The sequence below is a fragment of the Typopeltis vanoorti genome, chromosome 22, assembly GCF_054136105.1.
Source record: "Typopeltis vanoorti isolate ZY-2024b chromosome 22, IOZ_Tvanoo_1.0, whole genome shotgun sequence".
Lineage (NCBI taxonomy): Eukaryota > Metazoa > Arthropoda > Arachnida > Uropygi > Thelyphonidae > Typopeltis > Typopeltis vanoorti.
This window is the reverse complement of record NC_143570.1, coordinates 15,773,826-15,787,268: the sequence shown is the minus strand read 5'-3', so window position 1 is coordinate 15,787,268 and position 13,443 is coordinate 15,773,826. Positions and strand designations below refer to the sequence as shown.

The following is a 13,443-nucleotide window of genomic DNA, read 5'->3' as shown; positions in this document are numbered from 1 at the left end:
GATCCCGCATGTGATGCTCCACCGAGATAAGGATCTCTCCGGGAATGACCGCTTCTATGGCTTCTGCATCGATCTTCTTCGCGAAGTGGGGGAAAAGCTCGGCTTCGTGTACGTCATCGAACTCGTGCCCGATCGGAAGTACGGAGCGCGCGATCCCTCGACTGGAGAATGGACCGGGATGGTGCGTCAGTTAATGGAGATGGTTAGTGTTTCACTGATTTATTTAAAGCTTATTTTATTGGTGTTTTGTAACATCTTTCCTCTTTCTTTCTCTCTCTCTCTCTTTCCCCTTCCTTCCTACTTCCCCTTCCCAGGCCACCCCCTATGTAATGCTGAAAAGCGACAAAAATCTAACCGGAAATGAAAGATTTGAAGGTTTCTGCATCGATCTATTGAGAACGATTGCCGATCTCCTAGGTTTCACCTATGATCTCTACTTGGTTCCCGACAGCAAATTTGGAGCGGAAAATACTTCGACTGGCGAGTGGAGCGGTTTAGTTAAAGAAATTATCGAAAAGGTACCGCTTCAACAACATCCATCTGCATGATGACTGAATAACGACAAGATGTTTGAAAAGCATGAAAATCTACGATTGTATTGACTTATAGTACTAATATGACTTGCTGTATTGGCTGTTTTGAAAATGTTCTGCAAACATGACAAAAGAGAAAGACCTAAGTAGGTCATATAAATTTATATGAATAGATACGGTTGCATTCCTATACTAACGTAATTAGTATCCTAACATATTGTTACTGGTGACAATCTAATAAGTCTGTAAAGTGATTATTGCACGCTACGCTGGATTCGTTCCATTGTTGGCAAGAACTATCAAAAAGTTTTGTTTTAACTTTACACAGTTTTGCACGCTTGACTGCAGCCTGTTCCATTGTTACCAGTATACAACACTGCATGGAGTTTGTATTGTTGTGAGCATGCGCAAAATTTGGTTGAGCTAAAACAGTTACTCTTTGTGTGTGAATAAAGTTCTAGCAGCACGCATTGTTTTTATTATTTAAACAACTTTTTTATTTTTGCTGCTGCATACTTTTCAATAAAGTCAAAACTTAAACTAGTACTTGATATTGCTGATTGCAAATGAGCTGTAAGACTCGTAGTTTGCTGTTTTCCCTTTCTTTCTTTATTTTTTTAAAATAACACTACTCACCATTAATCTTTTTCTTTTCATTTTGTCCCACCAGAATGCCGACCTTGCTGTAGCTCCGATGACGATCAATTATGCCCGTGAAAGCGTCATCGATTTCACCAAACCCTTCATGAATCTTGGAATTGGAATCCTTTTTAAGTTACCAAAAAACATGCCTGTCCGTTTATTCTCCTTCATGAGTCCGTTGGCAGTCGACATTTGGCTTTACGTCTTAGCCGCTTATGTCTTAGTGAGCACAACCATGTTCATTGTAGCCCGCTTTAGCCCTTACGAATGGCAAAACCCTCATCCCTGCGTTAGCGATAGCGATGTCATGGAAAACCAGTTCAGTTTAGGCAATAGTTTCTGGTTCACCATAGTGACGTTGATGCACCAGGGATGCGATCTCAATCCGAAAGCCACTTCCACCCGCATCATCGGTGCTATCTGGTGGTTCTTCACCTTAATCATGATATCTTCGTATACAGCGAACTTGGCGGCCTTTCTTACCGTGGAGAGGATGATCACGCCCATAGAGAGTGTCGAAGATCTTGCCGAGCAGAACAAAATTGCCTATGGGACCCTGGAAGGAGGATCTACAATGACTTTCTTCAGGGTAAGCTTTTACTAAATTAAGTGGAAATAGAAATCACAATACATTTATTAATATAACGGATTAATATGTAAATATTATAATATATTTTTACATTTACAATGGTCTTTTTTGACCAATATAAGAAAAAGAAAAATAGGAAAATGAAGAACCATCATCAAAAATTGAGTTGCGTTAATTCCATTAATGCATTGTGACGTCATTTATTATCACAACAATTGAACGAAGAACCATTTATTGCTTAGGTATTGTTGTAAGTAGACATTTTGTTTTGTTGTTTTGCCTCTAATACTGACAAGATTAAAATTAAACTGAAGGTGCTAAATTGACATATTTTAGCATAAAAATTGATTGGAACTAAAATTCACCTTAATGAGCATTCTGAATTTAAAATCATATTCAATTCTTTGCACTCTGATGCAGGTTTTGCTTAAATATAATTTGAAACGTTTGGATAAACTTTGCCCATCCATCAAATGGCCCGAAAGAAACGAACGTTGACACAGCACGGAAATTTTTGCATTGATTCCTGACGATCGAGCATCAACGAAATCCTTAAAGTCAAGAACACACGTGAATGGGAAAAACCAATCTAACTGGATCGTATTATTTTGAGGAAATTATCCACAGACCGTTCTTGGCTCACTTCTTTTCATCATGATTGGCATTACGATACACGAATTCTACTGAGAGACAATTCCTTCATCTTCTGGAATATATTTGGAAGTTTTTCCGAAAAAGATCGGTATGTTTCGGAGAATACTGACAGTAACAAACCTGTCTATTCCTAATAATATATGCACGTAGACATCTTAGTGGCACTACAAGATCAGTTTTAAAAAATAAAAGGACATTTATAGCGGGATCTATGTAAGAGGCGAGTTTTTGACCAAAGGAAGTTGTGGTTAGTTTCAATCCCGTGCTGAGCCAGTCCAGATTTTTCAGGTTTGTTGTGATGAATGGAGGATTGATGTTCTTGGATTCTTTTTTCTAGAGAGCGTCCAGTTTGTCCAAAATAGGAGAGATCACAGTTGCAGGGAATTTGATAAACTCCAGGAAGAGATATGGTTGAGCGTTTGTCTTTAGGAGAAGGAAAATGGGAAGATAATTTGTTAATAGGTGAATACGTAGCTGTTAACTCATATTTCTTCAGAATTCTTGCAATAGGTTCTGAAATACCGGAGATGTAGGGAATTGGACGCTCTCTAGTAAAACGAATCCAAGAACATCAATCCTTCATTCATCACAACAAACCCGAGAAATCTGGATTGGCTCAGCACGGGATAGAAACTAGTCACTTCATTTGGTCAAAAACCAGCCTCTCACATGGATCCCGCTATAAATTTGAACGTTTATTCAAAGAAAGCGTACAGGCCTTTCTCCATCGTCCTAACCTGAATGGGAATGACTGTTTATCTGTATCAAAAATCTGGGAAAGTCTAATCAGGATAACTCATTAATTCATATTAATTTTATGTTATTTAATATTATTAATTAATATCTTTATTTCAATCATGTCTCTGCTTAATAACATTCTCTTTAATACTTAGTGATATAACATCACATGGCTTGTTCTATTTTTAAATGATCTATTGTTAGTATTCCACCTTATATTTTTTTTAACTGTTCTTGTAGTGCCACTGAAGATGGTCTGCTATTTCCAGACCGAAATATTTGGTTAATTAAATATCTTTCTTGTGTTTACGTGCTTATATTATTCAGTCTTTATGTCACAAGTATCCTTAAAACATCAAATCTGTCTGTTCCTATTTCTAAACTGAACGACACCGTTCGCGACCTCTGACATCCGACGAATTTAAAATAATCTTCCAGACTTTTCTGATAATCTCTAGTTCGTCGCACAACAGACTGGAATAGTTTTTCGTCTTAAAAAGCTAAGGATTATGAAATTTATGAAATTTCCGTCGAAAAATATTCGTCCTCTCTCTATCTATCTATTTGTGTGTGTAAAAACTTTTATATTTTTTTTTTCGTTCAGAAAAACAAAGGCATTGTAATATAGTTTCGTATTAATGTAGATTATACTAGAATTTGGCCATCTTCTCTTTGTTGCAGCGGAAATAAATTTATAATTTCTTTCCTTAGGACTCCAAAATCGAAACCTATCAAAAGATGTGGCGGTTTATGGAGAATCGTCCAACAGTTTTCGTCAGTTCCTACGAGGAGGGAGTCCAGAGGGTATTAGAGGGAAATTATGCCTTTCTCATGGAGTCCACGATGTTAGATTACATGGTCCAAAGGGACTGCAATTTAACACAAGTAGGCGGTCTACTAGATTCCAAAGGGTATGGAATTGCCACTCCAATGGGTACGTACAGATTCTACTTCGATTTCGGTTGTGTTTAGATCAGCCTCTAAAATTGGTTGCGTATTTAAACACTAAAGTTAGACTATCTGGCGAAAAACAGAGTTCTCAGTTCCCAATTTCTGGTGTAGAAAAATGCATTCTTTTTTTATACGATCCATTCAGGAGCGTATTTTGATAAAAACCCCAAAGTAGTTAGACCAAAACGAAGACATATTCTTTTCTTTTCTTAGAATAGGTAAAATATTTTTCTAAATTATAGTGAATGTCATCTATACAGTGTATGAACCTCTACATCCTTAATTCCCACGTTTTCAAAATCATCTCCTTCCATCAGGAGATAAAAATAATATTTATCTCATTCTGTATGTTTTCCGATAAATATTTCGTATATTTTTCCGATTTGCTGTAATTCGGTATTGTATGAAGTTCAGCCCGCATTGTCTGATAAATTATAAGGTAGAACCTCTACATGTAGTGGACGATTCAACCGGTGGTACTACAAGGGAACATTACCAGTTTGGGATCGATTTTCTAATACTTGGAAACCTGTATTTTTTTATCCAAACATTATTCACCAATATATTACGAAACCGCATGCGTATTAAATATATTTGTTTTCATACATTACACTAGTGGCCAAAATTGTGGAAAAAGTGTATTTCTGAGGTTTGATGACTCATAACACCACTTTTTTTGGAGTAATACCATAAAGTTATATATCAATGGAAAGATAATTTAATCAAGTATGTAATGCAATAACTTTCATGAAGGACTTTTTATTAGAACATCAGTTATAAAGAATAAAAGTGAAACATAGAAAAAATGAGATATAGAAAAATTCTCACAATGTGAGTTAATAATTAGTTGGGTAACCTTTAGCGTTAATACGGCCTTACAACGCCTTCCCATGGTGTGAACCAAGTTTTTTAGTTCTGCAGCTGTTATAATGTGAAACCAAGATTGAATTATTGCTTCTATTAATTGGGTTTTATTGGTGGGTTGCTTCTGACTAACAAGTTTCTTTAGTCGGCTCCATAGCTTTTCGATTGGGTTAAGGTCTGGGCTATTCCGGGGCCATTTCAGCAGTGGAATATGATTATCTTGGAACCACTTTTTGCACACAGCAGCAACATGACATGGAGCTGAATCCTGTTGAAATATAAATGCTTCATTATCTTGGAAAAGATCACGTGCTTCAGTTTGGGCTCAAGTATTTCATTTATGTATTTTTGGGCATTTATATTCCCATGAATCACGCAAATTCTGTCCACACCTTTTGATGTCATACAACCTCAGATCATAACACTAAGTGGATGTGTTCACGGTACGTGTAATGCAATCAGGATGCAAATCTTCTCCGATTCTTCTCCTTACGTATTTTATACCATTACTACCAAACAGGGAGATTTTGGTCTCATCACTCCAAATAACACTATCCCATTGTTCTGCTGTCCAATTAACATGGGTTTTAGCGCAGTATAATCTTTTCAACCTTTGTTTGAGAGATAAAAATGGCTTTTTTCGTGGAATTCTAGCATTTAAGCCAAATTCCTGCAGTCTGCGCCGAACAGTCCTTGCACTCAACTTCACATTGTATTGCGCCATTTCATCTTGTATACATCCAGATGATTTCTTCTGTCACGTAGGCACAGTCTCTCAATTCTTCTATCATCCTTTGTTGTTGTGCACCTTTTCCTGCCTTTACCAGTCTGGTTTCATAGTGACTGAGTCTCCTTATACCTCTTCAAAAATTTAGAAATGCACCTTTGGTTAAGTTTCCACCAATTGTTCTTCTAATTTCTTCATATCTGTAGCCTTGTTCACTTAATAGTACTATTTTACATCGCGTTCTGGGTGACCAGTCAACTCTTTGCGCCATTTCTTTAAGTTTATTACGTTTTACAAGCTCACTAAATGAAAGAACAGAAAAAACCCAACCAACTTGATAGCAAGCACATCACACTGACAAATGTCCTCCTCTCAGCTCCAATACAGGACATCAATAGCTGAATTCTACTGTGATCTTATTGGCTCATTGCCAAAACAAGATGACACCTGATTGCCTCTCTAAACACTCATGCTCATTGGCTACATTCAAATGAAGGAAAGCTACTTCATATCAACCTAAGCAAGTTATGCTTCTTTTTTCTGGTTATTTGGCTATAACTTTTCATAGAATACAGATAATTGAACACACTTTATTGCATTACATTTTTGATTAAATTATCTTTCCACTGATATATAATTTTACAGTAGTACACCAAACAACATGGTATTATGAGCCATCAAACCTCAAAAATACACTTTTTCCAAAAGTTTCCAATTTGGGCCACTATATTCTTTGAGGATTATTGTTTGGATATATTTCCTCAAATAAATGTTCTAAATCTTTTTAATATGCTTCAGTGTTGGAACTCTCTAATTAATTATTGTTTTATAATAGTCAGACCTAAGTTACGATTTTGGAAAAGTGTTGAAACTTTCTGTTTCTCCTTTCTTATACTAATATGAAGAATAACTTTATAATTAGGAATCCCCCCGTTCTTTAGTTCTAATCTATCTGTCCTTTCATAAATTCATCTTAAATGGATTTTGTAGGCCATTCGCTAACAGGTATAGTGAGCCGTGCCTAATGGCAAATGCACTTGGGAGAGCTGCTTATGCTCTTGCTGCCAACTGCTCTTCCATATCGCCTGGAGGAAGTACAAGTAATGGTATTTCAAAGAGAAGTCGAATCATTTTGTACTTCTCCATTTATGCTACTTATCAAAAGGCTCTTGGCGTTACAAAATGAAGCTGAATTGGTATTTATAGTTTCCCCTTCTGTCTTTATTAAAGGTGGGTTTAATTCGTTATTACACTTAAATAACACTTCCAAATATTAGCAGATATTTTTGTTTCCTCGATATGAATCATCTCAGACTTCATCCTTTCTAAACAACCTTCATCTATTTTGAGAAGTTTTTTCTGAGATCTAATCCACAGCACTACACCCTCTGTCGAAAAAGAAACTGAACTTTTCAAAAATACAAGAAACTAGTGGCGCTACCTATTCTTTTTGTTGTCGAAAGACAACCTTCATTCGTGTTGTGTCAACTGTTTATGACATTTGTTTCATCAGAAGCCGAGTTATAGTGCCAAGAGTGACAGTGTGTTTTGACGAACGAACGGTCGTCACGATATTCATGCCGTACGCGACGAATTCTGGCAATCATTCACTTTAAAACTTCGAGCTAAAACTCACCATTGACCGTTTGGCCAGTCGGAACGAATTCTTTGTGGATAATGTCCTTGGAATCGTAGAAACAAATCAGCATTGTCTTTACTTTTGACTTCTCCAAGCGACTTTTTTTCGGATTTCCCTCTTCTGGTAGTCTCCACTTAGCACTCTAGCGCTTTGATTCGGGCTCATACTCAAAACACTACGTTTCGTCACCAGTAACGATCGTTTCAAGGACGTTTGAGTCCTTGCGAGCGGTTTTAATGAGGTCCTTGCAGTGTTCAATTCGATAGATTTTTTGGACGTCGGTCAACTTATGGGGAACAAATCGCGAATTCAATTTACGAAGGCCCAAACTCTCGGTCAAAATGTTGTGCACAGTTGATTTTGGAATCCCCAATTCATCTTTAATCAATCTCACGGACGATATCGGATTTTCTTTGATGAAACCACGCACTGTTTCGACGTTAACTTTGCTCAGTCTAGTTTTTAGACGGCCCGGCGTTTCGTCGTCCTCAAGCGTCTCACGACCACTTTGAAATCGCTTCAACTACATGTAAACTTGAGTTCGGGATAAGCATTCATCACCGTATGCTTTTTGAATCATTTGATGCGTTTAGGTAAAGCTTTTACGAAGAGTTTAACACAAAAGTCAATCGCAGCTCTCTGTTTGAAACTCATTTTCCGACCGCTCGTCAAAACACACTGTTACTCTTGGCACTATAACTCAGCTTCTAATGAAACAAATGTCATAAACAGTTGGCGCAACACTAATGAAGGTTGCCGCTTTCGACAACAAAAGGATTCAACAAGTCGCGCCACTAGTTTCGTCTATTTTCGAAAAGTTCGGTTTCTTTTTGGACAGAGGGTGTATACGTTCGTGATTGAGATCTACTTAAGAATGTGTTCTTTTAGCATTTTTCCTATCAAACACCGACAGGTGGATTTCAAATAAAATTGACTTTTCTTGCAAATTTGTTCAACGCTTCACTGATCAGATTGCTGTGATGATGAGTTGCTAGACTTAACGCCGACACGATTAGAGTGTAATATTTGCTTGATTAAATCTCTTATCGAATCCAATAATTAATTTGAAGGATTTACAGCAACGTTTTAATCGGCTTAACATAGCTAATCTCTTTCTCTCTCTTATAACTCTTTTCATGTACCCCGTGTCTGATAACTTTTCATCCCCACCAGGATTGATCACACACGAGACTTATCCGGAAGCTAATTAGTAATCATTAATCAAACTTCTTAATCTCTGTAGCCAACTGCTTCATCTTAAAGTAAGCCTTTCCGGTAGTCATGGTTACTTTATTCCCTGTAGGTTCTCCATGGAGAGACAAGATCTCGTTGGCAATTCTGGATCTCCAGGAGAAGGGGGTAATCCAAATGCTTTATAACAAGTGGTGGAAGAGTCCAGGAATCTCGTGCTCGAGGGACGATAAAAATAAAGACGGAAAGGCAAATGCTTTAGGTGTGGACAATATAGGGGGAGTGTTTGTAGTTCTTCTCTGCGGTTTAGCTTTTGCCATACTCACTGCGGTTTTAGAATTTTGCTGGAACTCAAGGAAAAATGCTCAGACTGCTAGGGTAAGGCATTTATTTTTTCCCTTTCTTAATGAAACTGAACAAAATTTATAATAACGATGTATTTTAGTCATGTGATAAGACGCATACATGGGAGAAAAATAATCTAATGAGCATTGCATAGAATAATAAAAATTAAATCTATTATAATTATTGCAATAATTGAAACTTTACAAACACGTCAATATTTAATGACTATGCCGATAGACTTATACACGTGGTGAGCGAATTTGCTTGTTTCGAGGGGTCAATACTGAGGAACCGGAATAAGAAAGATTTCGACTGAAGCGATGGTACTCTAGAGGAGTAGCTTTCCAACAGCATCCACTACCCATTTGGATAGAGACAAGGGACCTAAAGAGCTTTCTTGGTGGCATAAACATATTATGAAGCAGAGTACTTTTCCACAGCTCTAGTTAGTAAACTATTACTAATAATTTTTCCAGCAGACTTGTCATTGATGAAAAGATGAACACCCCCCCCCCCACACACACACATTAGAATGAAACATATAAGAAAAGACCTAAAGGAAAATGGGCATGGAAAGAAACAAAAAATAATAAAAGCCTATGAAATGATCAGATGACAATGTTTCAAACTGCAGCCGGGATAACGAACATACTTTGTTTACATCCCCTTATAAGCTGCTGCGTTTATTTCTCTTAAAAGCTCTTAAGGGAGTAGTTAAATTGCATCTTTCTCTTAATGACACAAACCAGAGTATTAATACGAATCAACTTCCATTTATATAATAATTAATTCTTGTGTTTTTTATTGAAATTGTTACGTTGGTCAAAAACATTATTAATATTGTTTCAAAGTAGCATCCATTCTATGAATAATATCATTTATTAGAGAAAATAAAACGTCTTAGTCAATGCTAACTGAAGGTATCGTTTAGAAAATCACAAATGCAATGCGATAATTGGAATTTAAATGTCATGATTAATCAAATAGAAAATCCATAAATATTTTAAAAGCTTTTTAGTACACTTAAACATCGAGGCATGGATGATTAAGTGTGTTAATAATGTCAATAATGTTAATCACACACAAACAAACTGCTTTCCTCATAATCACAGTTGTTATGGTGTACTGAAACAACGCACAAATATTTTCTTCGGTTATATGACTACGTGTAACAGCTGATGGATTTGCAGTGTCCACTCCTTGGACAGATTCATAACCCATCATTCTGAACCAACATTCAGTTTCTTTCAAACTATAAGACCCACTTCTCTTTTGTCTTCCCAAACCCACCTGCTATAGGTCATCAGGGTAATATTTATTGATCTTGTGTCACACAAGTCATCCATCTTTATCAAAAACGGGACACAATAGATATACAGGATTCAACTCTTAATCCTTCGCGAAATGTCTCTTCGTCAAATAATACCTTTGCTAATGGATGATCTCGGTTTCTTTGGTCATCCATCATACACACAATGCAAACTTTTGAAACCAATAAAATAATCCACATGTGTGTCATCTCAGGGTCTTTTAATCTGTGCGTGTTTATAAAATTACTTAGCACGTTGTGCTCCTCAAGTGTCTGAATCTCAGACTTGCATTAAAAATATAATCGATGCTCTCGGATATTTAAACACAATTTTGTCACCATTAGATTTTTTCTGAGGATATCCTTGAAACATGTGGAAGAACATGAGTCAATAGATTGTCTTTCGGCTGGACGTTTGAAATTATTAGTATTAATTTGTTTAGTAAACCAGATGCATCGTTACTACCATCACATGCTTTTCGAATACTTATGCTTATTTATGACCTATTCTAGCCTCAGCAGCCATCAATGTCTCTTTAATGGAAGCCCTGCTCTAGATAGTTTATATTGAAGTACTTGTGTGGACAATCTTTCTATTTTCATTTGTTTAATATGCTCCATTCATTTGAGTTGAGATTTCTTACTTTTTTTCAAATATACATATTTCATTTCAGCTACTATTAAACCTAGCTCCAGGTTTTGTTTTACTGTACAAATTTCACTCCCAAGTGTTGTTAGAAGCTAAAATAAAATGGACTGGATCCACAATTGTTATAATCAGATCTTGACTTAAACTTATAGTTTAGAGCTCAGTCGTATTTGTATTTTATATTCTTTATATATCGTCTAATAGCTCACAAATTGCTATTTGGCATTTGTCCTTGAATATATTAAATAAAATGTTTATTTTTCCCTTATCGAATTCTTTTTCAAAGCCAATAAATAAACGTGTTTATGGATTGTGCCCTCACCTTTTTGTTTTCATTATTAACTTTAGATATAACGCTGGATCTATACATCGTCCTTTTCTAAAACCATTCTTTGCATCTAGAATAAAGTCAGAATAGTTTTTAATATTTTAATTTAACAGTCTGCTATTTATTTTGAAACAGGAAGTCAAAATTATTATAATTTTAGGGCCTTCCTTGTTACTTTTTCGTTACAAATAGGAATTTCTATTGCTCTTTTCTATTCTTTTGATAGTTTGCTATTTGAATAATTTTATATTTGTTCTTCTAATGATTTTTATTTTCCAATTTTTGTTCTGGGAATTTTCCATTTATCCTTCGGAGGATGATTTTGATTTTGAATTTTTTGTTTTGATTTTATTAAATCAAAAGTTTTATTTTTTTCTACTAGCGATTTTTTCTGATAGTGATTTTTGTTTTTTGTTCTTCTGAGAATTTTCCATTTTTGTCCATCCGCTTTGATTTTCATTTTTCTTTTTTTTCTGCTGTTGATTTTCATATTCTATTTTTCATTAAGATGGCGATCAATTTTTTATTCTTTTTGTTCTGGTAGTTCTCCATTTTTATCCTTCGGTTCGTGATTTTTATGTTTCATTTTTTGTTCTACTGACAATTTTCCATTTTTGTCCATTTGCTATTGATTTTCATTTTCCATTTTTGTCTACTGTTGATTTTCATTTTCTATTTTTTAATGATGGCGAGTTTCCAATTTTTTGTTCTTTTTTCTGGTAGTTCTCCATTTTTATTCTTCTACTCGTGATTTTATTTTTCATCTTTTGTTCTTCTGTTAGTAGTTCCCATTCTTGTTCTATGGCTAGAAAATTCCATTTTTGTTCTGCTGATGATATTTTAATTTTATTCTTCTGCTGAAAGTTTTCCATTTTTATCCTTCTACTGGTGATTTTTCCTTTTGTTTTGCAGCCAATTTTCCATGTTTTTATTCTTCTGGTACTTTTTAATTTTTGTCCCTCTGTGGCGGTGCTTTTTATTTTCCATTTTTTTGTTCATCTGCTGGAAAAATTAAATTTTCTAATAAAATTAAAAATTTTATTATTATTAGAAAATTTTATTAGAAATTTATTTAAAAATTTCTAATAAATTTTTCTAATTTATTAGAAAAATTAAATTTTCTAATAAAATCTAATTTTCTAATTTAGAAAATTAGATTTTCTAAATTAGAAATAGTCTCTAGATTTTCATTGTTACATCGTGTTATTTATCTAAATGTTATTACTATAAATAGCACACAACGGAGCTAGTCTTCTCTATAATCAAATGCAGACTTTTATATTTTGTTCTGTACAGCAATCTCTGTGTGCAGAAATGGCCGAAGAGTTGAGGTTTGCTGTTCGTTGCAGAGCTTCCCGCCAGAGGCCAGCACTGAAGCGACAATGTTCAAAATGCATTCCCGGGACCACTTATGTTCCAGCTGCCATGGAAGTTCCTCAGGAAAACGGCATCATGCAGATGATAGAAATGAGAAAATCACCTATACACTTCGACTGCGGCGACACCTAGTGACTACTTTGTTATAGAAAATAAATTATTTATTCGTCCGAATACCATTTCGGTGCCGGTGGTTACTGATGTTGTAACCAAACCGGTGACTTAACGAATGCTGCAATGACAACACAGTCTAGGCTGCAAGCACCCCCAGAGCCACCCAATTCGTCCATGATCGCTTTTCTATGTCGACAAACTCATCATTGCATAGCGGATTACATCATTGGTAAGCATTTAAAGGAAGTCAAAAGCGAAGTATCTTTATTGATTTTAATCAACTAGAGATGATTTAGTAAGATGATTATTTAATGATTGATGCATTCAACAATCATTTTAGATGTTAATTAAGATAGTATTAAGTTACAGTAGTTGATAATATTAACAATAATTGATTTGTGACCTGATGGATTGCAACTACATATCTCTAAATGCTGCTTTAAAAGCAGCACCAAATTCAATACGTATAGCAGACGATAGCGCCACCTTCTTCCCTAGAGTTCAATTCTCATTCCAGTCGCAAAATAGTGCTACATATATGAGTTAAGTAAAATAACTGTTTCGGAAAAAAAATTCGCCTTTACCTCCAAGGTCCGTATCTTCACTAGAGTTCTTCCTGTGAGTTTTATATAAAGAAACAAATAGAGCAAATATTATTTTCTATATAAACCGGTCACGAAATACGTGATTTTCTTTACAATAAAAATAAAATCACATATTTAAAATTTTTAATCCCCTATATGATAAAATGGAAGGATTTATGCTCCTGGAAACAGGCAAGCTGGCCCGAAAA

The 13,443-nt window shown here is 35.4% G+C and overlaps 1 protein-coding gene across 1 annotated transcript in view; it reads left to right on the top strand.

Moving 5' to 3' along the window:
- LOC150094183 (glutamate receptor ionotropic, kainate 2-like) overlaps nucleotides 1-12,668 on the top strand; it is an 86,671-nt gene extending 74,003 nt beyond the window's left edge. Inside the window, exons 10-14 of the mRNA XM_090412416.1 lie at nucleotides 315-518; nucleotides 1,204-1,764; nucleotides 3,868-4,090; nucleotides 8,641-8,906; nucleotides 12,456-12,668. Of these exons, the coding sequence (XP_090268542.1) occupies nucleotides 315-518; nucleotides 1,204-1,764; nucleotides 3,868-4,090; nucleotides 8,641-8,906; nucleotides 12,456-12,668 (1,467 nt within the window). The remainder of the gene's footprint in view (nucleotides 1-314; nucleotides 519-1,203; nucleotides 1,765-3,867; nucleotides 4,091-8,640; nucleotides 8,907-12,455) is intronic.
- Nucleotides 12,669-13,443: the final 775 nt, after the last annotated feature.